The sequence below is a fragment of the Lissotriton helveticus genome, chromosome 6, assembly GCF_964261635.1.
Source record: "Lissotriton helveticus chromosome 6, aLisHel1.1, whole genome shotgun sequence".
Lineage (NCBI taxonomy): Eukaryota > Metazoa > Chordata > Amphibia > Caudata > Salamandridae > Lissotriton > Lissotriton helveticus.
Window position 1 is genome coordinate 158148964 of NC_136067.1, and position 23830 is coordinate 158172793.

At 48.9% G+C, this 23830-nt stretch overlaps 1 protein-coding gene across 5 annotated transcripts in view; it reads left to right on the forward strand.

Moving 5' to 3' along the window:
* The window catches only part of LOC144762368 (epoxide hydrolase 1-like), a 294492-nt gene that overhangs the window by 260444 nt on the left and 10218 nt on the right, over positions 1-23830 (forward strand). For all 5 annotated transcript variants that reach the window (XM_078647530.1, XM_078647533.1, XM_078647532.1 and 2 more), the window contains one exon: positions 7929-8037. In XM_078647530.1, coding sequence (XP_078503656.1) covers positions 7929-8037 — 109 coding nt within the window. The remainder of the gene's footprint in view (positions 1-7928; positions 8038-23830) is intronic.

Sequence of the window (23830 nt, forward strand, 5' to 3'; positions counted from 1 at the left end):
GGGGCATCTCTAAGATGCCCTCTGAGTGCATTTTTCATTAAATCCCACACCTGCATCAGTGTCGGTTTAATGAGCGGAGAAGTTTGAAACCAAACCTCCCAGTTTTTAGTAATGGTGCTGTGGAGTTCGTAATGACAAACTCCCAGCACGATATACTCTTAATGGCATTACTGCACTTACAATGTCTAAGAATTGGTTTAGACACTGTAGGGGTACATGACTCATGCACCTGTACCCTCACCACTGGTATAGTGCACCCAGCTAGAGGGGTGGCTGACCTATGCCAGGGAAGTGGGTTTTAGGCATGGCACACAGGGATGTGTGCCATGTCGACTCTTCACTTTGTTCTGCACCAAAACACACATCCTGTAAAGGCAGTGTGTGTGTGTAAAGATACAGGGCCTCTAAGGGTGACACAATAAGTGCTGCAGCCCTTAGAGGCCTTTCCTGGCCACAGTGCCCTTGGTACCCATGGTACCTTTTACAAGGGACTGACAAGTGGCCAGAGAGGTGCCAATTGGGGGTACAAGGTACAGTTTTGGGAAACAACACAGGCCCTGGGAACCTGATTGGCAGGGACCCAAGGTACATATAGTCAAAGTGCATCAGTAGTCTGGCAAAAAGTAGGGGGTTACTGCAACAGAAACCCAGCTTCCTACACAGTGCACTGTACGCCAGTCGACTCTACAGTACGCCACTCCACGCTACTTCACTCTGTGCCACTCCAATACTCAACACTGCATGCCACTCCAGTCTGCAGCACTCCACAGCACTCTCCTCTACATCACTAACTTTTACCATGCTGAGTAGCAGCCACACTGGTGTACAACATGGCTAAAACACATGGGCAAAGCCATGAGCTCTTGTATAGGCGAGACCTATTGGCTTTGCCAATGCTTGTTAAGAAATGTATTGTATCTGGGCCACTGCCTGTTGGGAGGGAGGCCCACCCACGGAATGGCCCAACTATGATCTCTTACACTGTGGTTTTCCTTTATTTTTCAGCAAGTTCTAGTGCTGCGAAATTGTGGTCAAATAATAATCGGAGCTTCAAAACATCTTGATAAATAGATAATTCTAGTAATATCTTCAATAAAACTTCTTTGGCGAAAAACAGTTGCATAATGGCAAAGAGCAGCATTGCTATTTTAGCAGAGCTTTTCTAATGCGCTTAGAAAGAGTTTTACAAAGCCCTGCAAAGGGTTAAATCACGGCCCAATAACCAGCAGGACTCTTGGCTGAATTTCAACATACAGTCCATTGAAGAAAACCTTAATCTGCCCAGCTCGGGCATGCAATTACGCTAACCCCTGCAAAATGCAAGGGGCCTCGCTAAGCCTGGCACTGTTCACAGTTCACAGAGCAGATATTCGGCTGGAGACAGGAAAGTGGGACTTTCACAAAGTGTTGTGTTACCAGGCAGAACTTAGTCGCCAGCACCCCTTCCTGATCTCACGTGATTACCTCCCCTTGCTGCTCGGAGGGACAAGTACTTCCTGTGCTGTATTCATTTAATGCGATTTTATATAGCACGAACTTTACCCAAGGGTGTCAGAGCGCTTTACATAAGGACCAGTTACATTACATAAGGACTTAGGAGTACATGAGTGACATAAAAGATACAAACAGAAAAACTCTAAATTCACAAAAGAATGGTAGTAAGTGCATACGTCTACAACAGATACTAGAGGTTAGAGTTACATATATACAAGTTGCAAATCACTCAAGATTATATTTTAACCCGTTGCGTGCGTGCGTCGGCCAACGTCCGTCGCGAGCACTACCTCCATAGTGCTGCGCACATCCGTTGGCCGACGCGGCCCCGCCCGCGCACGGAAATGTCCGCACTGCGGCGGATTCTACGCCACGCTATAGGGATTAAAAAGCTATTAGGGTTGGAGAATTATACATTACATATTTACAGAGCATCACATTCTTGCCGTCGTTCAACCAGGTGTACAGATGGTGTTGCACTTGGGCGGTGGTCTTGGGTCTGTAGGGACCCTGAGGTGGAGGCAGTTCGATAAAGTTTCATATATGAGTGCCCCAGCACAGTTCCAGGAGGCAATGGCTGCTATATGATTTATTCAAAGTATAGATTTTTCCTGTCTGGTACAGTCGTTTATTAACGTGTCTTTGATTCTGTGGTTTTGTAGTGTCTGGACTCCAGGCCAGGGTATAGAGTGGGCCAGGCCCACCCAAGAAAGAGTCCTGACCCACCCAAGGTGGATCAGCACTTGAAAAACTGCTTTTTCTTTTTTCACTAATGTTACACAGGGGCCTGCAGTTCGATAGGCTCTGCCTAGATGTTAATTTTTATTAATAGCAACATTAACTTGGGCAATTTTCAGGTCTGGGGACAGGTTTGAAGGTAAGTTTGAGCTCAGCAGTGATGATAACCTGCTATCATGCACGAATGAACAGGTCTCCTGAACACTTTCGCTATAAAAATCCAGTATCAAAATCAGTGTTATGACAGAAATGCTCTGCAAATGATTTAGCCTTTTCTAAAATGTCCTGCTGTGAAGACATCCGTAAGTTGCACCACTAGCAGGGATAGAATGCTGGTTTGTGGAGGGACCGATGTTTAATCCGCAGGAAACCGGTTTAATCTCAGCAGGGCCTTCTCGGGATTTCATCATTCTGAGGCAGATACAAATGGTGTAACTTGGTTAATTAATAAGAACACTTTTTTGTTTGCAGTGCTACAAAATGGCGAATATATGCAGGAAGAGGTTCTACTTGAAACAAGCATTGGTAAAGCCAAACTCAGACTTGTTGATTAACGAGAAGTAGGAAGTTGGCACGCTAACCCACTTTTGCACAGTTGTAAGGGCCAGTCTGCGGAGGTGTCTTTGAGGCTGGGCTTTGTTATAACCTGCTCTACAAACTAATAAATGAATTTGGCTGCCACATTATTTTGTGTTCCTGGTGCAGATGTGACCAAGAACAAGTGGAGCTTTGATCCTCCGCTTACATGTAGAATAGCCTAGTCGGGTAAGTGTCTGCTGCCGTAATCTTTGGGAAACCTGCACCAGTTCTCAGTGTCAAATACTAGTCGGGGAGATGTTCATCTTTGTGAGGTAGATAAAATAAGAGCCTTTGAATTGAATAGATACACTATTGTGGAGAAGCGTGGCTCAGTGGTTAGAGGCGGCAGACCCGGAAGCTGAGATCGGCCGTGGACCAGGGTTCGATTCCCCGCCTCGGCGGGTCTCGGGCTCAAAAATTCCACGGACTCGACAATTCTCGCTCTGGTGCCTACTCGACTCACGGGGTCACACTCTGCGACTCTGGGCAATAGCTTGCTTAATCTCCACTACGGCCCCTCGCGGCGGGATGCCTGGCTTTCACCTTGTGGATAACCTGCTGGGGTATCTCACAGGGGAATACCAGGATGGGTTCCCTAAGCAAGCGCCTTGATGCCTTCGGGTGATACGTGCGCTATATAAGTCGCAATACATTGTCTAAACTACAATAATTCGCTTTGTGGTTTGCACTGCACACAAGGTGAATCCTTACAGTATGCATAGTTGCGCATAATAAACCGGATCACATGGCTGGGGTAATTCAGGCTGAAACCTGATCAACTCTTGGTCTTGGACTACCAAAACAAATAGCAATTCATGCCTGTAGTGATTATTTGGAGGAACCGTATGGCAGGAAATAAACAATGGTGCATGAAAATACTGTGTGGTATGGGAAGTGAGGCAATCCGGACAACGGATGGGAGGGAAGAAGCAAGACTAAAAACAAGGGGAAGAAGCAACACAGACAACAGAAGGGTGGAAGGTGGGAGGGAAGAAGCATCATGGGGGAAGAAGACATAAGCAACACTGAGGAAGACGAGAGAAAATATGTGGCGGGAGGGAAGAAGAAAGAAGCAACAAGGGGAAAAGAAAGATAATGAGAGGGAGGAAAGAAGCAGCATGGACAACGGGAGGGTCAGAAGAAGCAGGGTAGGAAGAAGCAGCACGGGGAAAGAAGTACTTGCGCCATGCTCCAAATAAAAGAAGAGGATGTGAAGCAGCATGTGCCAGCCAATTAGAAGGGAGCAAATAAGAGTGACACTGAAACCAATGAATGGTAAGCAATGGGCAGGCTCGAAGCCCCTTCTAGTAAACAAAATATCTTGCAAGCTTGAACACATTCGCTGTCTCAGGCGAGAGCTAAAAACAAGTGATTATATAATTATTTTAAGATAAAACACCAATGTTCCAATAGATGTTAAAGTTACAAAAACAGCAGGCTACTACACATAAGGAACACAATCTAAAAACTATTAGAACAGTTGAGTTAAAAAAAATACATTATGACACGACACAAAATACCTTAATCATTCCTAGATCATGTTGGAAGGTGTATACTGTAATAGAGATAATCAGTCACAATCAGATAAGCATTTTTTATAGTGCTATTTTTTTTTCAGAAGCACTTTAACTTACTGATGTATTTCAATATAGTTATATGTTTTTCAGCTCATAGTGTGCACCCATTGTACTCTTATATACTGTTGATTTTTTTTTTTAATGAGTGGCTAAGCAGAGCAATTGAGTGCACAGTATGGTTCTCATGTTTGTTTATTACAGGCCACTGAAATATTGTTATCCTGAATTACTAAAGCGTCTTTATGCCGAGTTCAGTTGGTAAATGTTAAAAATTCACTTACACAATTGCAATCCGACTCTAGGTTACAAAACATGCATACATCAAAATACTAGCAGCTCAAGCATAGTACTTCTTGCATTAAGAGGCTGATGGTAAAGCTAGAAGTGCCACCCCAAGAAGTAAGATTATTAGAGGCTAGAACTGCAAAAAAAGACAATATTCCTGATATCCACAATGTTAATGGTCCACACACAAAAAACACTAGATGGCGTCAAAGCCAGGTGGAAAAAGACATACGCCCAATAGAAAATGGGTTATGATAGGAATCATGTGCATACACCCAGAGACTTATCAGCAAGATAGGGTTCCTGTTTGGTCCAATTGAAATCTCTCCATACAGTGTAAGATGCAAAGGTTCAGCTGTGGATATTTGGGTGAACTAATACTGAAATGTGCTTATGAGACTGTGGCCAAGAGGCTACGTTTATCCACGTGTTGTAGTGTGTCTCGTCATAGAGAAATACAGGAAGTAAATGGGTAGCAATCAGGAGGCCAAACTCTGGGTCTCTTATAACATAACATGTGTATTTGTAAAGCACACGTTCACCCTTGGGTATCTTGGCGCTGAATAACAGATGTTTATTGTTACCCAACTCAAAGGTACTCATTTTATAGACATCAGATGGATGAAAGGCTGAGTGGACCTGCCGGGATTTGAACCTGTGACCATGAGGTCAAACACAGGCCCCTGCAGTGGATGCATTAGTCCACTGAGACTAATGCATTGGCCCTTACCAAGTAAAGATATAACACTATGATGGACCAGTCTATTACCATCACCCACTGAGGAATGGACCCAGAGTGTGAACTGGTGTATGTCATCGGATAAAGTGGAATGTAAAGGGAGGGGTTGTCTGAAGATATTTATAAAAAACTTGGAGTACCTGAGAAGAACATCATGGACTAGGTTAAGTGAGGACATCAAGTCAAGGAGAACAGGTAGCAATGTACCATAGAGCCACTAGCAAAGTGATTACTCCTTACAAGAACTCAAAAACTACCCTGTAACAAATATGTAGACAAAAAAGCTTCTAAGCGTACAGTTGGATTATGAAGCCATTGTGCCTCCATTAGTTACATATTTGGTGATAACTGTAATATGTTCATCTTGCAGGCTCAATGTTTCCTTTTGCAGTGTTGTCACGTGTGTTGTCACGTAAAGTTGCCAATTGTTTATATGAACATCCAAAAATGATACTTAATAATATATATATATATTTTTTAATTATCTTCATTCTATAAATCATTAAATCCTTAATCAAGGTTCACTTAACTTCGTTTCTGTAACCCCATGTGCACCCCAAAATGGTAACTGAAATTTGGTAAACTTTCTTCAAATATTTGAAAAGGTTAGCCAAAAATAGATTTGATTTTGAAGTATGAGCTGAAAAAGGGACTGAGTTGTATTTCTAGCCCAAATGCTGAAAAACCCCGATATTCATCAGTTATTTAACAACACCACAACCCGTGTTGTCTGCCATGTTTTTTATTTATTTTGATTTATAAAGTTTTATATAGCGCAAACTTGATCCCGAAGGATATCGGAGTGCTTTACAATTAAGGGAAAGGTCACAAATCAAAACATGAGTCTAACATGGGGAGTGCAATAGGTAGAGGGCCCTACTTTAAGCACCTCTATATCTACTACATTTACAAATTCCTACAGGAATGGAGTTTTTCTTGACAATTGAAATACCACTTGATCAGCTTTTTTAAATGACTACTTCAAATCAAAAGAATATCCGTGGTATTTTGAGCATGGTGGGTGTTGCGAGTTATGGCCTAAGTGTTACTAACCATATCTGATTATTTCATTGGTCTTTTGCATTTGAGCCAGAACCATAACTGTTTTTACAGTGCTGATGTGCGTAATAAAAAGAAAAGATAAATGATAGTCAACGGTGTATTACGGTATTAGACAGGGGTGTGCAAAATAGTTACAGGACTTAAACCATCACATTTTTAGGAGGAAATGCTTTTCAAAATGCTAAGCTGCCAAAGTGTTTTTTTTTAAAGTGAAATGCAAGAAAGGGATCCTGTCTGGCAGTGGGAACGTTTCTACTGTTGTATATGACAGTGAATCAGCATGCCGCAGCCCTTCTGCATCTTGGAATTCTTGCAACACGGAACGCAAAGTATGTAGCTCATTGTGTGGTGGCTATTGTGTTAAAAATGCCAACATTGGACAAAGGTGAGCACCTAAGATCTCAGATGACCAAAACGTGTTTTGTATTTTTAGCCACTGCCGTTCATCTTCATGGCCCACACATGCTTCCTCCTGGCCCTCAAATCCTCGAGCCGCGGCCTGCTGGACTCTTTGGCAATTGGGGTGATCGAGAGGGGTTGTAATTTGTATGTTGATGTACTTGTCCTAATGAAAAAAAAACCTATAACACAAGATGAACAATTCAAGGCATGGAATAAGAAGCGAGTTCATGTGGAGAAGCGTGGCTCAATGGTTAGAGCGTCAGACCCTGATGCAGAGGTCTGGCCCGGGACCAGGGTTCAATTCCTGCCTCGGCGGCTCTTGGGCTCAATTTCCTCGGACCTGATAATTCTCGCCTCGGTGTCTATTCTAATCATGGAGTCCCACTCTGCAACTCTGGGCAATAGCTTGCTTAATCTCCACAACGGCCCCAGCAGCGCTTGGATGCCTGGCTTTACCTTGGGGGTGCCCAGGAGTGGACATTTCACAGGAAAGCGAGGAAGGGTTCCACAGCGGTATGAATACAGCGCTACGAGACCTCAGGGTAGAAGGCGCTATATAAATACAAGCACATTACATTTACATTTATATTAGTGACAATAAAGCTAACCAGTGGTAAACAATGGGTGGGCTTTAAGTACATTCTTGTTGATCTGACAATAGTTATTTTGCAACCAGACGGCTTGTACTGATTGCTAGGCTCATCCTAAAAAGCATTAATGATACTCGGTTTAACTTTACTAAAGTACCTGACAGGAATGGAATTAGTAAATCGCAAGGGAGACTGCATCAAGGGTTTAATTCAGTACGCTATTTGTTGTATCCTAGCTATATTGTATTATATGTCATCTTTGAGGGTCCTCGTCGCCATAAAATTGTAATAACTTGGTCCAGACTGGTAGTGGTATCTCAGTAGTATTTATTGTACAAGTTACATGTCCAAATGTTCAGACCCACCAGGAGCAGCCAGCATGGGCGGTATATACAACCAAAGTAATAAGTGGAAACTGAAGTTGTCTGGTACTGAAATTTTCCCTCCTGTTTTTTCTCCTAGGTATTGGGTTAAACAGCTCCCCGGTTGGACTAGCTGCGTACATTTTGGAAAAGTTTTCTACCTGGACCAATCCAGAGTTTCGTAATTTGGAGGACGGGGGGCTAGAACGGTATGTACTTGAGATGTGCGGCGTGATAGATCTTAACACCAAACACTGAAGTTGGATTCAATATACAGAGTTGTTGTCATGTATATTTAAACATTGAAGCTGAACTGGTAGCCTTTTTCTGCTAATAGCCACTGTTGGGTACTCTATCTTCTACTTTTATGTAGGCTCTTGAGTAGAGTATTTCTTATTCCGTTACCTTCACCACTTCTCACATGATAATATTTGCAACGTTTTTATTCATATCAGAGCCCTTGCCTCACAGTAAAATCTGGTGCCTGAGGTAAGTGCTCAATAGAGGCTCCAAGACTAGCTCAAATCTCCATTATGAGATCTTAGTAAGTAACTACAGTTTGCTATTTTAACTACTAGCCCTAGCTGTCTCTCGTCATTGGCCACTTTGAGTCCATATCAGTGTATCTCAAGTATACCATAATATCTTCCAAGCTGAACGCAAACGCTGATGACTGCATGTGCAAATCCAACATGCGTCCTGGTTCACATTTTCCGTCACAGCTGAAGCCATGAACTAGGCCCATATGCCCAGAGATATACTTCATTAGAAAAAGCCGTCATTGTAACTTAATCATTCTAAGATTCTTTTTATTTCTTAAAACACTGAATGATCAATGGCACTATAAAATTACACCCTTAAGCTTATTGTAACAATTGATCTGGAATTATACCGATGGCATCAGTACTTGGCAGCTTCTGTGTTGTAGTTGGCAATTGTATTTTAAGATTGTCACAATATGTTGCTATACACAACTACCAGGTTGGTTTTAGATCTTGCCGCAGCAAAGGGAAGTAACCAACCAGGCAGCGGGTAGGCATCCTATTTTAGGTCAAATCCACCGGGCAGTGCATCTGTCTAAGTTGCAAAAAACATTGTGTTCTTACCACTCGCTCCTCCTCACGGATAGAGCGGTCGCTCCCTGTGCCCCTGGCTGCAACCTGGTATCGTAGCGCTGCTCTGCTAAAGGATCTCTCTAATACTTGCAACTGCTTTCACCTGCTGTGTGCCTTGTATAGCGCTTTGCCTTATTAGCGCTATAGATATTCAATTTGGCTGTTTTAACATTGTCTGCGCGTTTGCCAATAGCGCTCCGATCTGCTCCTCCCCCCGCCTCCATTTTGTTTGTTTATTGTCCTCCTCGTGTGCCCGACCCGCCTCCCAGCTGAGACGCCCTCCCACTAGCTTAATACAGCGCTGCTCTGCTGTAAACGCTGTGACTCGCTCCTCCTCACGGATAGAGCGGTCGCTCCCTGTGCCCCTGGCTGCAACCTGGTATCGTAGCGCTGCTCTGCTAAAGGATCTCTCTAATACTTGCAACTGCTTTCACCTGCTGTGTGCCTTGTATAGCGCTTTGCCTTATTAGCGCTATAGATATTCAATTTGGCTGTTTTAACATTGTCTGCGCGTTTGCCAATAGCGCTCCGATCTGCTCCTCCCCCCGCCTCCATTTTGTTTGTTTATTGTCCTCCTCGTGTGCCCGACCCGCCTCCCAGCTGAGACGCCCTCGCCCCTCCCCCTCCACTCTCCATATATGACAGTAGTTCCCGCGCGCAGCGTTCACGCGCAGCGACCGCGCCCAATCCGCGCCGAATGTGCGCCAAAGGTAAGCCCGTCTACGCCCGTCCGCGCCTGGACCGCGCCCAGCGCCAGACCCCCTGCCCCTCGCGCTGCCCAGCCCTCCCGCATTACCTACGATGCCGCCACCCTCCTAGCCCTTAACCCCGGTCGCGCCCCCAACTGCGCCCAAGCCGCTCCTGGACACACCCATGGACCCTTCTCTTGCTACTCCTGCAAGTTCATCGGCACTGTCAACATCTCCGCTACGACCACACCACAGATCCCCGACCCCAATCACCTTCAATGCATCCTTCTCAACACCCGATCAGTCCACAGGCACGCCATTGACCTATGGAATCTACTAGACACCATTTCTCCGGACATCGCCTTCCTAACGGAAACATGGATGAATGCTTCCTCCGCACCAGACATCACCATTGCCATCCCTGACGACTATAAGATCACTCGCAAAGACCGTACCGGCCACACAGGAGGAGGAATCGCTATCGTCCATAAGAAATCAATCCGCAACTCAACCAGCTCTGACGCCAACCTCGCCAACTCCGAACACCTCCACTTCCAGGTCCACATCGACCCCAAAACCACACTCAGAGGCACCCTCCTCTACAGACCACCAGGACCCCGCGCAAAATTCAGTGAAGACATCACGGACTTCATCACCCCACACACGCTCCCCTCCAAAGACTACATCCTTTTGGGAGACCTCAACTTTCACCTTGAAAAGATCAACGACCGCAACACCACCACCCTCTTGGACAACCTCGCCAACCTCTGACTTAAACAACTAGTCACTTCCCCCACCCACATCGCAGGTCACACACTCGACCCCATATTCACCTCCAGCAACCATGTCTCCTTCAGCCACACTACGGATCTCCTCTGGACCGACCACAGCTGCGTTCACTTCACCTACAACAAACCAAAACCCAACATCCACCTCCAACCTACCCTGCAAAGAAACTGGAACAAAATCACCACGGACCAAATCTCCGCATCGCTCCTTCGAAACTCCCCAGCCCTCTCCTCTAACGCTAACGAAGCCGCCGCCAACCTCACCCTATGGTTATCCAACACCGCCGACACCTTAGCTCCACTGAAAAAACGTCAAAGCAAACCTGGCAGCAAGAAAGCCTCATGGTTCAACGATGATCTCAAGAAGTCCAAGAAACTCTGCCGCTCCCTCGAAAAGGCCTGGAAAAAAGACCCAACCACCAGCACCAAGGACGCCTTCAAAAGCGCCACCCGCACTCACCACCAACTGATCCGAAAAGCCAAGAAAACAGCATTCAAGGATCGACTTGACAACAACGCCCACAACAGCAAGGAACTTTTCAACATCGTCAAGGAATTTTCCAATCCCTCGGCCAACTCCAACGACATCACCCCCTCTCAAACCCTCTGCGACTCCCTAGCCTCATTTTTCCACAACAAAATTGCAGACATCCACAACAGCTTTGACAACCAACCCGGAAACCAACCCACCCTACCACTTGCTGATCATCTTCCCCCCGTGAACACCCTTAACGACTGGAACCCAATTTCCACTGAGGACACCATCCGCCTGATGAATTCCATCCACTCAGGATCCCCCACAGACCCATGTCCCCACCACATCTTCAACAAAGCAGACTCCGTCATAGCACCGCACCTCCGAGACGTCATCAACTGCTCCTTCAACTCCGCCGCCTTCCCGGAAGACTGGAAACACGCTGAACTCACCGCCCTTCTGAAAAAACCAACAGCGGACCCCACCGAACTCAAAAATTACCGCCCCATCTCGCTTCTTCCATTCCCGGCCAAAGTCATCGAGAAAGCTGTCAACAACCAGCTCGCCGCATTCCTCGAAACCAACAAATCCCTCGACTCCTCACAGTCTGGCTTCCGAGCAAAACACAGCACTGAGACCGCCCTCATCGCAGCAACAGACGACATTCGAACTCTACTGGACAATGGAGACACAGTCGCCCTCATCCTCCTTGACCTCTCTGCAGCTTTCGACACAGTCTGCCACAGCACCCTTTTACAACGCCTCAATAACATCGGAATCCAAGGAAAAGCACTTGAATGGATCACCTCGTTCCTCACCGGAAGAACCCAGAGAGTCCGCCTTCCTCCATTCAAGTCCGAGGCCTCTGAAGTCATCTGCGGCGTACCACAAGGATCCTCACTCAGTCCCACCCTCTTCAACGTATACATGAGCCCCCTCGCGGCCATCGCCCGCCAACACAACCTCAACATCATCTCTTACGCGGACGACACTCAACTGATCCTTTCTCTCACCAATGACCCCAGCACCGCCAAAACTAACCTACACGAAGGAATGAAAGAAGTTGCCGAATGGATGAAACAAAGCCGTCTGAAACTGAACTCAGACAAAACAGAAGTCCTCATCTTAGGTACATCCCCCTCTGCATGGGACGACTCCTGGTGGCCGGAAGCCCTCGGAAAAGCACCCATCCCGACAGACCACGCACGTAACCTAGGCGTTATCCTGGACTCTTCACTCTCAATGAACAGACAAGTCAGCGCCGTATCCTCTTCCTGCTTCAACATTCTTCGCATGCTCAGGAAAACATTTAGCTGGATCCCCACCGATACAAGGAAAACAGTCACCCACGCTCTGGTCACGAGCCGACTGGACTACGGAAACACCCTCTACGCAGGTACTACCGTAAAACTCCAGAAGAAACTCCAACGAATCCAAAACGCCTCAGCCAGGATCATATTAGACATCCCGCGCAACGAACACATCTCTGGTCACCTTAAAGACCTCCACTGGCTACCCGTCAATAAGAGGATCACCTTCCGACTACTTACCCACGCACACAAATCACTCTACGACATCGGACCAGACTGCCTCAACTCACGACTATCCTTCTACACCCCCCCCCGCCAACTACGGTCTTCCAGCCAAGCCCTCGCCACTGTACCTCGCATCAACAGAACCACCATGGGAGGCAGATCCTTTTCATACCTGGCTGCTAAAACATGGAACTCACTCCCCGCTTACCTTCGCCTTACCCAGAACCACCTAGCATTCAGAAAGCAACTTAAAACGTGGATATTTGACAAGTAATCCTCCTCCCCTTCCTAAGCGCCTTGAAACCCCCTGGGTATGTAGTGCGCTATACAAATTATATGACTTGACTGACTTGACCAAGACTATATAAGGGTTTGGAACCCACCCATAGCTTACCATACCTGTCAACCTGTTTCTTCTTTGTGTTCCAGCTTGTCATTCTTTTGTTTGTCCCTCCCATGGAGCATAGCCTCTGTACCATCTATTTTTATTGACTGGCATCTATGCTTCCACTGCGTCCTTTTCAAGCACTACCTTCTTTTTGCTGAAGCAGTCCATGAGAATGCATTTGTTTTTCATATGTCTCCGTAGTGTACTCCTCTTCCCCTGCACTCTGGAGTGCTCTCTTGTCTCCTCTGTGCTTCACTCCACCCTCCTCCATGTTGTGCTCACTCTTGTGTCCTCTCCCCGGTTGCTTTCATGCCCTTGTGCTTTACCTTCCCACAACCCCACGTTACTTCCCTCAAACCCACCCTCTGTAGCTTCCTACACCCGCACTTCAAAAAAGAATTTCCATGCATTTTTTTTCATTTGCAGATCCCACTCTAATCTTAAAATATAAAAAAATAAGCAGCCATATCATAAGTTTTCTTATTTATCCATAATGCACACCATTAGGGATGCTCTACAGCATGCCTAAAACCCATTGTCTAAAGTGAGACCTATTGGCTTTGCCAATGGTTGCTATCACAGGCACTAGTGATAATCCAGTGTCCTGGTCCTCTGTTCTACTCAGCCATCCTTTACACTATAGACCATGCGACCTTCACCAACATCCTGGCTAGTTCCATGAGATTTACAGGTACCGGACTCCTATCTACCAAACTGACACCATCTTTGAAAGATGGGCAACTTTAGGTGCTCGTGGCTTCTGTCTCCCATTATCTTTAACCTCTAAAGGAAAGTTCTGAGTCCTTCTTGACCATCGCAATCCATAGACATGCCAAAGACAATCACCTCTGTCTGGAAGTCTCCATAGGTATGGGCCTTACTGATTCAAGAACCCTTCATTCTAATGCTAACCTGGGTGTCCAGGACCTACGTCCAGCTGAACCTAGCCAGAATTGAATTAATTCTCATGTCCAACAGTGCAAGATAAGCTCAGATGCAGGATTCTCTTTCCTACATGAAGCGGAGTGACACCGCAGTCTTGTGGATTCATCACCAACAGGAACCTCTAATTCAGGGCCTAGATTCTCAAGAAAACCCAGATGGCACAGCCTCTTGTGGTAATGTAGAATAACATGCTACCTCTGCTAATAAGGCTGCAGAATGACTCTTATCCTTTATGACCTCAACAGGGAGCAGGGCACTCCATCTTCTATGGACCTGTGCTGGTGGATGCCTGTTGATTCCCACATAATCTTGATGACTTGTTGCATCACCTGCAGAGCCACCAACATAACCCTTTAAAAACGAACCCCCTCAAGCAGTCAATGTTGCGCAATCAAGAAAGAAAAGAGCGGTTAACCAAGTGTTCTCACTCCAAAGCCTTCTGTCTCCGTGCATCTAGAACATCATTCCCGATAGAAGGTCCAAACAGTCATTCCAGCATTCAGAAAGAAGCTTAAAACTCCTCTCTTGAGAGCGACCCCTTCACTATCATCTTTAAAGACCCTCCCAGCCGCCTTCAACCCCAAACAAGATGTTACCCTTCCTCTACACTTTTACACAATCTTGACTCCTTCCTTTTCCTCCTGGCAAAGTCTTGATGTAAACTTTGCTGCTTAGTACGATGATCGCTTGCTGTCATTTTGTGACTAGTGCTAAATACGTATCCTAGAATGAAGTGTATGGGTTAGAAAGTCCACAGAGACCCCACTATGATAGAAGAATGGAGCAAAACAAACAAACCTTTTCTTAGCTCCATCTGAGGGATTAAGACGAAGCTGCTCCATTGATCAGAAGAAGGCCTGGCCTTCGTGGCCAACTCCTCTTCTTCGACCCATTCTGACCACCTGTTTCACCAAAAGGTTTGACCAGGAGGAGTGGTCATGTTGGGAATGTGCTGGCTGCCTTCCTTACAGGATCTCCGGCTACCAATGCCCTCCAAAAAGCCTTAATTGATTGAACAATTGTCTTTGATGTTGCCTACTGTCCTTTATGAAAACGCTGGCCGGGTGACTTCTCGGCTGAACCAGCATAGCCTAATAATGGCACGATGACAGGGACCTTGAGGTGCATGTTTACTCCAGCATCACTGCAGACGAATACTGTGGAATGCAGAAACATCTGTTAGTGAATCCCAGGGCAATAAAATACTTATAATGGTGTTTTTTATGATGTGAATATATGTGGTTTCGTCACTGACCATTCAGGACCAGTGAGTGGGAACTGGGGTGGGCCCAGTGCATTCAAGTCAAGTCAAGTCAAGTCTGAAATTTGTATAGCGCACTACTCACCCAGAGGCTCTCAAGGCGCTTAAGGGAGAGGGGTTCGCTACTGATCGAACAGCCATGTTTTGAGTTGTTTTCTGAAGGAGAGGTGGTTCTGTGTGAGACGGAGGTGGGTGGGGAAGGAGTTCCATGTCTTGGCCGCCAAGTAGGAGAAGGATTTTCCTCCCATGGTGGCTCTTCGGATGCGTGGAATCGCGGCGAGGGCTTGGTTGGACGATCGTAGTTGGCGGGTGGGGGTGTAAAAGGTCAGGCGAGTGTTCAGGTACTTGGGTCCTAGGTCGTGGAGGGCTTTGTGTGCGTGGGTGAGGAGACGGAACGTGATTCTCTTGTTGACGGGGAGCCAGTGCAGGTCTCTCAGGTGACCGGATATGTGGTTGTGGCGAGGTATGTCTAGGATGAGTCGAGCGGAGGCGTTCTGAATGCGTTGAAGTCTTTTCTGGGTCAACAAAATGGCACCAAACAACAACAAAACAATGCAGGGCGAGATCGGGGGCACAGTCTGGCACAGATACTGGTTAAAGCAGTCTCAATATGATACGATATCACAGTCAGGCTCAAATACGATACCAAGTAATGAGGGAGCTCTCTTGTCCCAGAGGGTATTCTGGGATGAGAAAGATCATCTGAGAGTTGCTGCCTGCAGCGCCTGCGACTAGAATCATGACCTGGAGCTGGGTGTGCATTATTCCTCTACTCTGTGGCGCCAACAGCCTGATCCATAAGCAGACTTAGATTTGATCTAAATTCTGGACTTCATTGATTTAAACCTATATTCTTTCCCTCTTCTGCCTCACTACTCAGTGATACAATGTTGTTGGTTCTTCCTGGATTTGTACACCTGTATAGCTCTCCATGACCCTGTAATCATGTTGGGCATTTATCTTGTTGTTATAGACCTGTCTCGACTGCCCTTTCGGTTGAGATTGCACTTCAGAATTACCCCATATCAAATAATAGGTTTCAGTGTGTTCCACCCAGGGGTGACAGAAGATTGACACGCGGAATCTGCTGGACACAGGCAGTCGGGATAAGTGCTGTTTAGATCTGAGTAGCCACAGCTTGCTCTGCTTGCAGTCGACCAGAGTAGATGCCCTCTATCGGTTGCTCTTTTAGGTTTCTTGTCTTTGTTGGTTTGAAATTCCAGAATTATTCAGCTGATTAGTTAAGGAAACGCCAGGACTTTACTTCCTCCCTGACTTTTCAATGGACTTGTATGTTTGTTGTTGTTGCTGGAAGCCGCGCCATAGTGTTGCCACTTGTACAGGAAGTCAGGGTTCCACCTGCACTCATTGTCTTGTAACGGTGAACGGACAGCTGAGATGAAGGCCTAGGATGCAGTGTTCTGTGAATATGGTTGGAATTCGGCTTGGATGCCCACCTGGATGGTGCAGAGTGCCTTGAAGGTGGAATGAAGAGTGTGAACTCTCTGACGCCTGATACAAAAAGTCTGGGCCAGGGAAACCGTTTTTTCTTGTATGAGAGAGGCGAGCAGATGGAGGGGAAGAGCGCTGAAGCAAACCCCCAGCCATGCCTTGCCTCAAGAATCCTATTCAGTTCAGGGGATCAACTTGCCAACAGAGCCTTTGGGATTGAGACCACGTCAGTCCCTGTGCCGGTCTCTCGCAGCCCTGTGAGGGGGTCCAGTGTCCTGCGCCCCGCATTGCCTTGCAGCGCGAGTCCTCCCGGCGCCGCTCTTGCCATCTCAGCGGCCGCCGAGTGAAGGACTCGCTTTCCCATCAACCCCTGCGGCGGCGCACCTTGACGCCGTCATTGGAGCGCACGGAGGCGCATTTAAGCAGCAGTCACCCCCGGCGGAAGCGGGATCAACTTGCCAACAGAGCCTTTGGGATTGAGACCACGTCAGTCCCTGTGCCGGTCTCTCGCAGCCCTGTGAGGGGGTCCAGTGTCCTGCGCCCCGCATTGCCTTGCAGCGCGAGTCCTCCCGGCGCCGCTCTTGCCATCTCAGCGGCCGCCGAGTGAAGGACTCGCTTTCCCATCAACCCCTGCGGCGGCGCACCTTGACGCCGTCATTGGAGCGCACGGAGGCGCATTTAAGCAGCAGTCACCCCCCGCATCGCGGGAGCGAGCGGGAGCGCCCGGAGCAAAACAAACAAACCTTTTCTTAGCTCCATCTGAGGGATTAAGACGAAGCTGCTCCATTGATCAGAAGAAGGCCTGGCCTTCGTGGCCAACTCCTCTTCTTCGACCCATTCTGACCACCTGTTTCACCAAAAGGTTTGACCAGGAGGAGTGGTCATGTTGGGAATGTGCTGGCTGCCTTCCTTACAGGATCTCCGGCTACCAATGCCCTCCAAAAAGCCTTAATTGATTGAACAATTGTCTTTGATGTTGCCTACTGTCCTTTATGAAAACGCTGGCCGGGTGACTTCTCGGCTGAACCAGCATAGCCTAATAATGGCACGATGACAGGGACCTTGAGGTGCATGTTTACTCCAGCATCACTGCAGACGAATACTGTGGAATGCAGAAACATCTGTTAGTGAATCCCAGGGCAATAAAATACTTATAATGGTGTTTTTTATGATGTGAATATATGTGGTTTCGTCACTGACCATTCAGGACCAGTGAGTGGGAACTGGGGTGGGCCCAGTGCATTCAAGTCAAGTCAAGTCAAGTCAAGTCAAGTCTGAAATTTGTATAGCGCACTACTCACCCAGAGGGTCTCAAGGCGCTTAAGGGAGAGGGGTTCGCTACTGATCGAACAGCCATGTTTTGAGTTGTTTTCTGAAGGAGAGGTGGTTCTGTGTGAGACGGAGGTGGGTGGGGAGGGAGTTCCATGTCTTGGCCGCCAAGTAGGAGAAGGATTTTCCTCCCATGGTGGCTCTTCGGATGCGTGGAATCGCGGCGAGGGCTTGGTTGGACGATCGTAGTTGGCGGGTGGGGGTGTAAAAGGTCAGGCGAGTGTTCAGGTACTTGGGTCCTAGGTCGTGGAGGGCTTTGTGTGCGTGGGTGAGGAGACGGAACGTGATTCTCTTGTTGACGGGGAGCCAGTGCAGGTCTCTCAGGTGACCGGATATGTGGTTGTGGCGAGGTATGTCTAGGATGAGTCGAGCGGAGGCGTTCTGAATGCGTTGAAGTCTTTTCTGCAGTTTGGCTGTGGTTCCGGCATAATGGGTGTTTCCGTAGTCCAGTCGGCTGGTAACGAGTGCTTGGGTGACCGTCTTCCTTGTTTCGGTTGGGATCCAACGGAAGATCTTTCGGAGCATGCGTGGGATGTTAAAACATGATGATGAGACGACGTTGACTTGTCTGGTCATCGAGAGGGAGGAGTCTAGGATGAATCCCAAGTTGCGAGCATGGTCCGTTGGTTTGGGTGCGATGCCCAGTGCCGGGGGCCACCATGAATCATCCCAGGCAGAGGGGGATGATCCTAGAAGGAGGACTTCCGTCTTGTCGGTGTTCAGTTTTAGGCGGCTGTTCTTCATCCATTCGGCTACGTCTTTCATCCCTTCGTGTAGGTTGGTTTTGGCGGTGGTTGGGTCTTTGGTGAGGGAGAGGATCAGCTGGGTGTCGTCTGCGTAAGAGATGATGTTGAGGTTGTGTTGGCGTGCGATGGATGCGAGGGGACTCATGTAGACATTGAAGAGGGTGGGGCTGAGTGATGATCCTTGTGGAACGCCGCATATGACTTCGGTGGCCTCTGATCTGAAAGGGGGGAGGCGGACTCTCTGGGTTCTTCCGGCGAGGAACGAGATGATCCAATCCAATGCTTTGTCTTGTATCCCGACGTTCCTGAGGCGTTGTACAAGTGTGCGGTGGCAGACAGTGTCGAATGCTGCGGAGAGGTCCAGGAGGATGAGGGCCGCTGTTTCCGCGTTGTCGAGCAGTGTTCGGATGTCGTCTGTGGCTGCGATGAGGGCGGTCTCGGTGCTGTGGTTGGCTGGGAAGCCGGACTGTGAGGGGTCGAGGGAACTGTTAGACTCAAGGAAGCCGGCGAGCTGACTGTTGACGGTCTTCTCTATGACTTTGGCGGGAAACGGGAGGAGCGAGATGGGGCGATAGTTCTTAAGTTCAGTGGGGTCAGCTGTGGTTTTTTTTCAGGAGGGCGCTGAGCTCGGCATGTTTCCAGCTATCCGGGAAGGTAGCGGTGTTGAAGGAGCAGTTGATGATGTCCCGGAGTTGGGGTGCTATGACGGAGTCGGCCTTGTTGAAGATGTGATGGGGGCATGGGTCGGTTGGCGATCCGGAGTGGATGGAGTTCATCAAGCGGATGGTGTCGTCGGCGCTGATCGGGGTCCAGGCGCGGAGGGTGGTGGTGGGGGGCTTCGGTTCAGTGCTGAGGGGAGTAGGCTGGTCGCCAAAGCTGTTATGTATGTTTGCGATCTTGCTGTGGAAGAACGAGGCTAGAGAGTCGCAGAGGTCTTGAGAGGGAGTGATGTTGTTGTTGCCGGCGCTGGGATTGGTGAGTTCTTTGACAATGCTGAAGAGTTCCTTGCTGTTGTGGGCGTTGTTGTCTAGTCGATCCGTCTCGCACCCAATCCTTCTGCAGCGCCTAGAGGAGGCTGGGGTTACTGGTGTCGCGCTCCAGTGGTTCCGGTCGTTCTTAACCAACCGGGCCTTTAGCGTGACCGTCCCACCTTACCAGTCCAAATTCCATCCGTTGAACCTGGGGGTTCCCCAAGGCTCCTCGCTGAGCCCTACGCTGTTCAATCTGTACGTAGGGCCGCTAGCTGAGGTTGTCAGGCAATGGGGTATGACGATGGTGTCATACGCCGATGACACCCAGCTAGCGGTCACGATCAGCGGGGATGCCGAAGTCGATGCCCCCAGGTTTCAACAAGGACTGCGGGCGGTCGCCAGCTGGATGACGTCCAACTGTCTCCAGCTGAACGCTAGTAAGACCGAGGTCATGGTTTTTGGCAGACAGCCGGAGCTGTGGGGAGAGAGATGGTGGCCTGGGGATCTGGGTCCTGCTCCCATCCCAGTCGCCGAGCTTAAGAACCTCGGGGTCTGGCTGGACCCTGCCCTCACGTTTGTGTGCCATACCAAACGCACGGCCGCATGCTGCTTTGGCATCTTGCGCGGGCTCCGTCCTGTGCTTAAGTTTTTTGATGCCCCCACCAGGCAACTCATGATCCAAGCCACTGTCATCTCCAGGCTGGACTATGCGAGTTCTTTGCTGGTTGGTCTGAATCAAGCAGAGATCGGGCGCTTACAAAGGATTCAGAACGCCGCAGTTAGAGCGGTGGTAGGCCTCCCAAGATTCTGTCCTACCTCCAGTTCCCTGCGGTCGCTGCACTGGCTTCCGGTGGCCCAGCGGATCCAGTTTAAGGTCCTTTGCATCGCCTATAAAATTCTGAAGGGGTCCCCAGCAACGATTCTTATGGCCCTCCTTGCCAATTATACCCCAGCGCGACTCTTAAGATCTGCGGACCTAGAACTGGCTGTTGTGCCGCGCTTTAAGCGAACTAGAGCCGGAGGACGCTCGTTCCGAGTGCGTGCAGCGGTTCTATGGAACTCCCTGCCCCCGGCAATTCGCGCTATGAGAGACTTGCTTTCTTTTCGTCGCGCGGTGAAAACCTTTTTATTCCCTTAGTTTGTAACACTTGTTTGTTTTTTGGTTTAGTTGTGTTGTGCAGCTGCCTTGTCGGGCGCCAGGACGCTCCTTAGCTGGAGCATCTGTGCGCCAAATAAAAACGCATAACATAACATAACATAACAATGCTGATTTCTTGGTGGTGCGGATCAGCTGGTGGTGTTTGCGGGTGGCGTTCTTGAGGGTGGTCATGTTGACAGTGGTTGGGTTCCTTCGCCAGGCTTTCTCGAGGGTGCGGCAGTTCTTTTTGGAGTTCTTGAGGTCGTCGTTGAACCAGGAGGCTTTTTTGCTTCCTAGTTTGTTTGGACGGTTTTTCAAGGGTGCTAGTTCGTCGGCGCAATCCATTGTGCGAGATTGATGGCTGCTTGATTTGGGTCTGTAGATATGGCGGGAGGGTTTTGGTTCAGAGATGTGGTGAGTTGGTCGGTGGTGATTTTGTTCCAGCTTCTGCGGGGAACTTGTTGCGGGTGGTGGTGGGTCGTGGTCTTTCTGAAGCTAAAGTGGACGCAGCTGTGGTCAGTCCAGTGGAGTCCTGTGACGTGATTAAAGGAGATGTGCTTGCTGGAGGAGAAGATTGGGTCGAGCGTGTGTCCGGCGTACTGGGTGGGGGTGTTCACCAATTGTTTGAGTCCGAGATTGGCGAGGTTATCCAGCAGGGTGGTGGTGGTGGTGTTGTTGTCGTTGTTGTTTTCCAGGTGGAAGTTGAGGTCCCCTAGGAGAATGTAGTCATCGGAGGGGAGGGCGTGTGGGCTGACAAAGTCAGCAATGTCTTCGCTGAATTGTGTGCGGGGCCCTGGGGGTCTGTAGATGAGGGTGCCTCTGAGTGTGGTCTTGGGGTCGGTGTGTATCTGGAAGTGGAGGTGTTCGGTGGCTATGGGGGTGTCGTCAGAGTTAGTTGAGATGCGGATGGTTCTCTTGTGGACTATGGCGATGCCTCCTCCTGTTTGGTTGATGCGGTCCCTTCGGATGATCTTGTATCCATCCGGGATGGCTATGGCGATGTCGGGTGCTGATGAGGCGTTCATCCAGGTTTCCGTGAGAAAGGCGACGTCCGGTGAAGTGGTGTCGAGTAGGTTCCATAGTTCAATGGCGTGTCTGTGGACCGAGCGGGTGTTGAGCAGGATGCACTGCAGGTGGTTGTTGTTGGAGCTCTGATTGGCGTTTGTGGTTGTAGTGTGGGTCCTGATGCAGCAGAACTTGCAGGTTTGGCAGGTGAAGGGTCCATGGGTACTTCCTGGGGCGGCTCGGTGAAAGTCATGGGGGCGGCCGGTGTTGAGTGCGGTGAGGGTGGTGGCGTCGTACGTTCGGCGGGAGGGATGGCCTCTGCGGGGGCCAGGGGGTCTGGCGCTGGGCGCGGTCCGGGCGTGGACGGGCGTAGACGGGCTTACCTTTGGCGCGCCTTCGGCGCGCATAAGGCGCGCTTGCTGCGCGTATGCCGCTCTGACATAAGTGGATAGTGGAGGGGGCGGAGCGAGGGAGGAGCAGCTGGGAGGCGGGAGCGGGGTGGCGAGTGGGGAGGGGATCTGTTGAAGATGCTGTAGGGAGCGGGGGTGGGGCCGCAGGGGAGCAGCGGCAGGGAGCGGGGAGGAGAGACGGGCTGGGTCGACAAAATGGCACCAAACAACAACAAAACAATGCAGGGCGAGATCGGGGGCACAGTCTGGCACAGATACTGGTTAAAGCAGTCTCAATATGATACGATATCACAGTCAGGCTCAAATACGATACCACACGCTATCACAGGATGCAGGGGAGATCGGGGGCACAGAATACGATATTACAGGAAGCAGGCGAGGTCGGGGGCACAGATTGGCAGAGATAGATCTCAAAGCAGATGCGAGGACGGCCAGGAGCGGGTGGAGCGACCGGTTCTGACTGGGTCAGGACGGTCACAGCTCTTCACCGCTCGGGTCCTTCCTTATGATCCAGTGGGAGGGAGGAGCAGCTGGGAGGCGGGAGCGGGGTGGGCAGTGGGGAGGGGGATCTGTTGAAGATGCTTTAGGGAGTGGGAGTGGGGGTGGGGCCGCAGGGGAGCAGCAGCGGGGAGGAGAGATGGGCTGGGTGAACAAAATGGCACCAAACAACAACAAAACAATGCAGGGCGAGATCGGGGGCACAGTCTGGCACAGATACTGGTTAAAGCAGTCTCAATATGATACGCTATCACAGTCAGGCTCAAATACGATACCAAGTAATGAGGGAGTTCTCTTGTCCCAGAGGGTATTCTGGGATGAGAAAGATCATCTGAGAGTTGCAGCGCCTGCGACTAGAATCATGACCTGGAGCTGGGTGTGCATTATTCCTCTACTCTGTGGCGCCAACAGCCTGATCCATAAGCAGACTTAGATTTGATCTAAATTCTGGACTTCATTGATTTAAACCTATATTCTTTCCCTCTTCTGCCTCACTACTCAGTGATACAATGTTGTTGGTTCTTCCTGGATTTGTACACCTGTATAGCTCTCCATGACTCTGTAATCATGTTGGGCATTTATCTTGTTGTTATAGACCTGTCTCGACTGCCCTTTCGGTCGAGATTGCACTTCAGAATTACCCCATATCAAATAATAGGTTTCAGTGTGTTCCACCCAGGGGTGACAGAAGATTGACACGCGGAATCTGCTGGACACAGGCAGTCGGGATAAGTGCTGTTTAGATCTGAGTAGCCACAGTTTGCTCTGCTTGCAGTCGACCAGAGTAGATGCCCTCTATCGGTTGCTCTTTTAGGTTTCTTGTCTTTGTTGGTTTGAAATTCCAGAATTATTCAGCTGATTAGTTAAGGAAACGCCAGGACTTTACTTCCTCCCTGACTTTTCAATGGACTTGTATGTTTGTTGTTGTTGCTGGAAGCCGCGCCATAGTGTTGCCACTTGTACAGGAAGTCAGGGTTCCACCTGCACTCATTGTCTTGTAACGGTGCACGGACAGCTGAGATGAAGGCCTAGGATGCAGTGTTCTGTGAATATGGTTGGAATTCGGCTTGGATGCCCACCTGGATGGTGCAGAGTGCCTTGAAGGTGGAATGAAGAGTGTGAAGCTCTCTGACGCCTGATACAAAAAGTCTGGGCCAGGGAAACCGTTTTTTCTTGTATGAGAGAGGCGAGCAGATGGAGGGGAAGAGCGCTGAAGCAAACCCCCAGCCATGCCTTGCCTCAAGAATCCTATTCAGT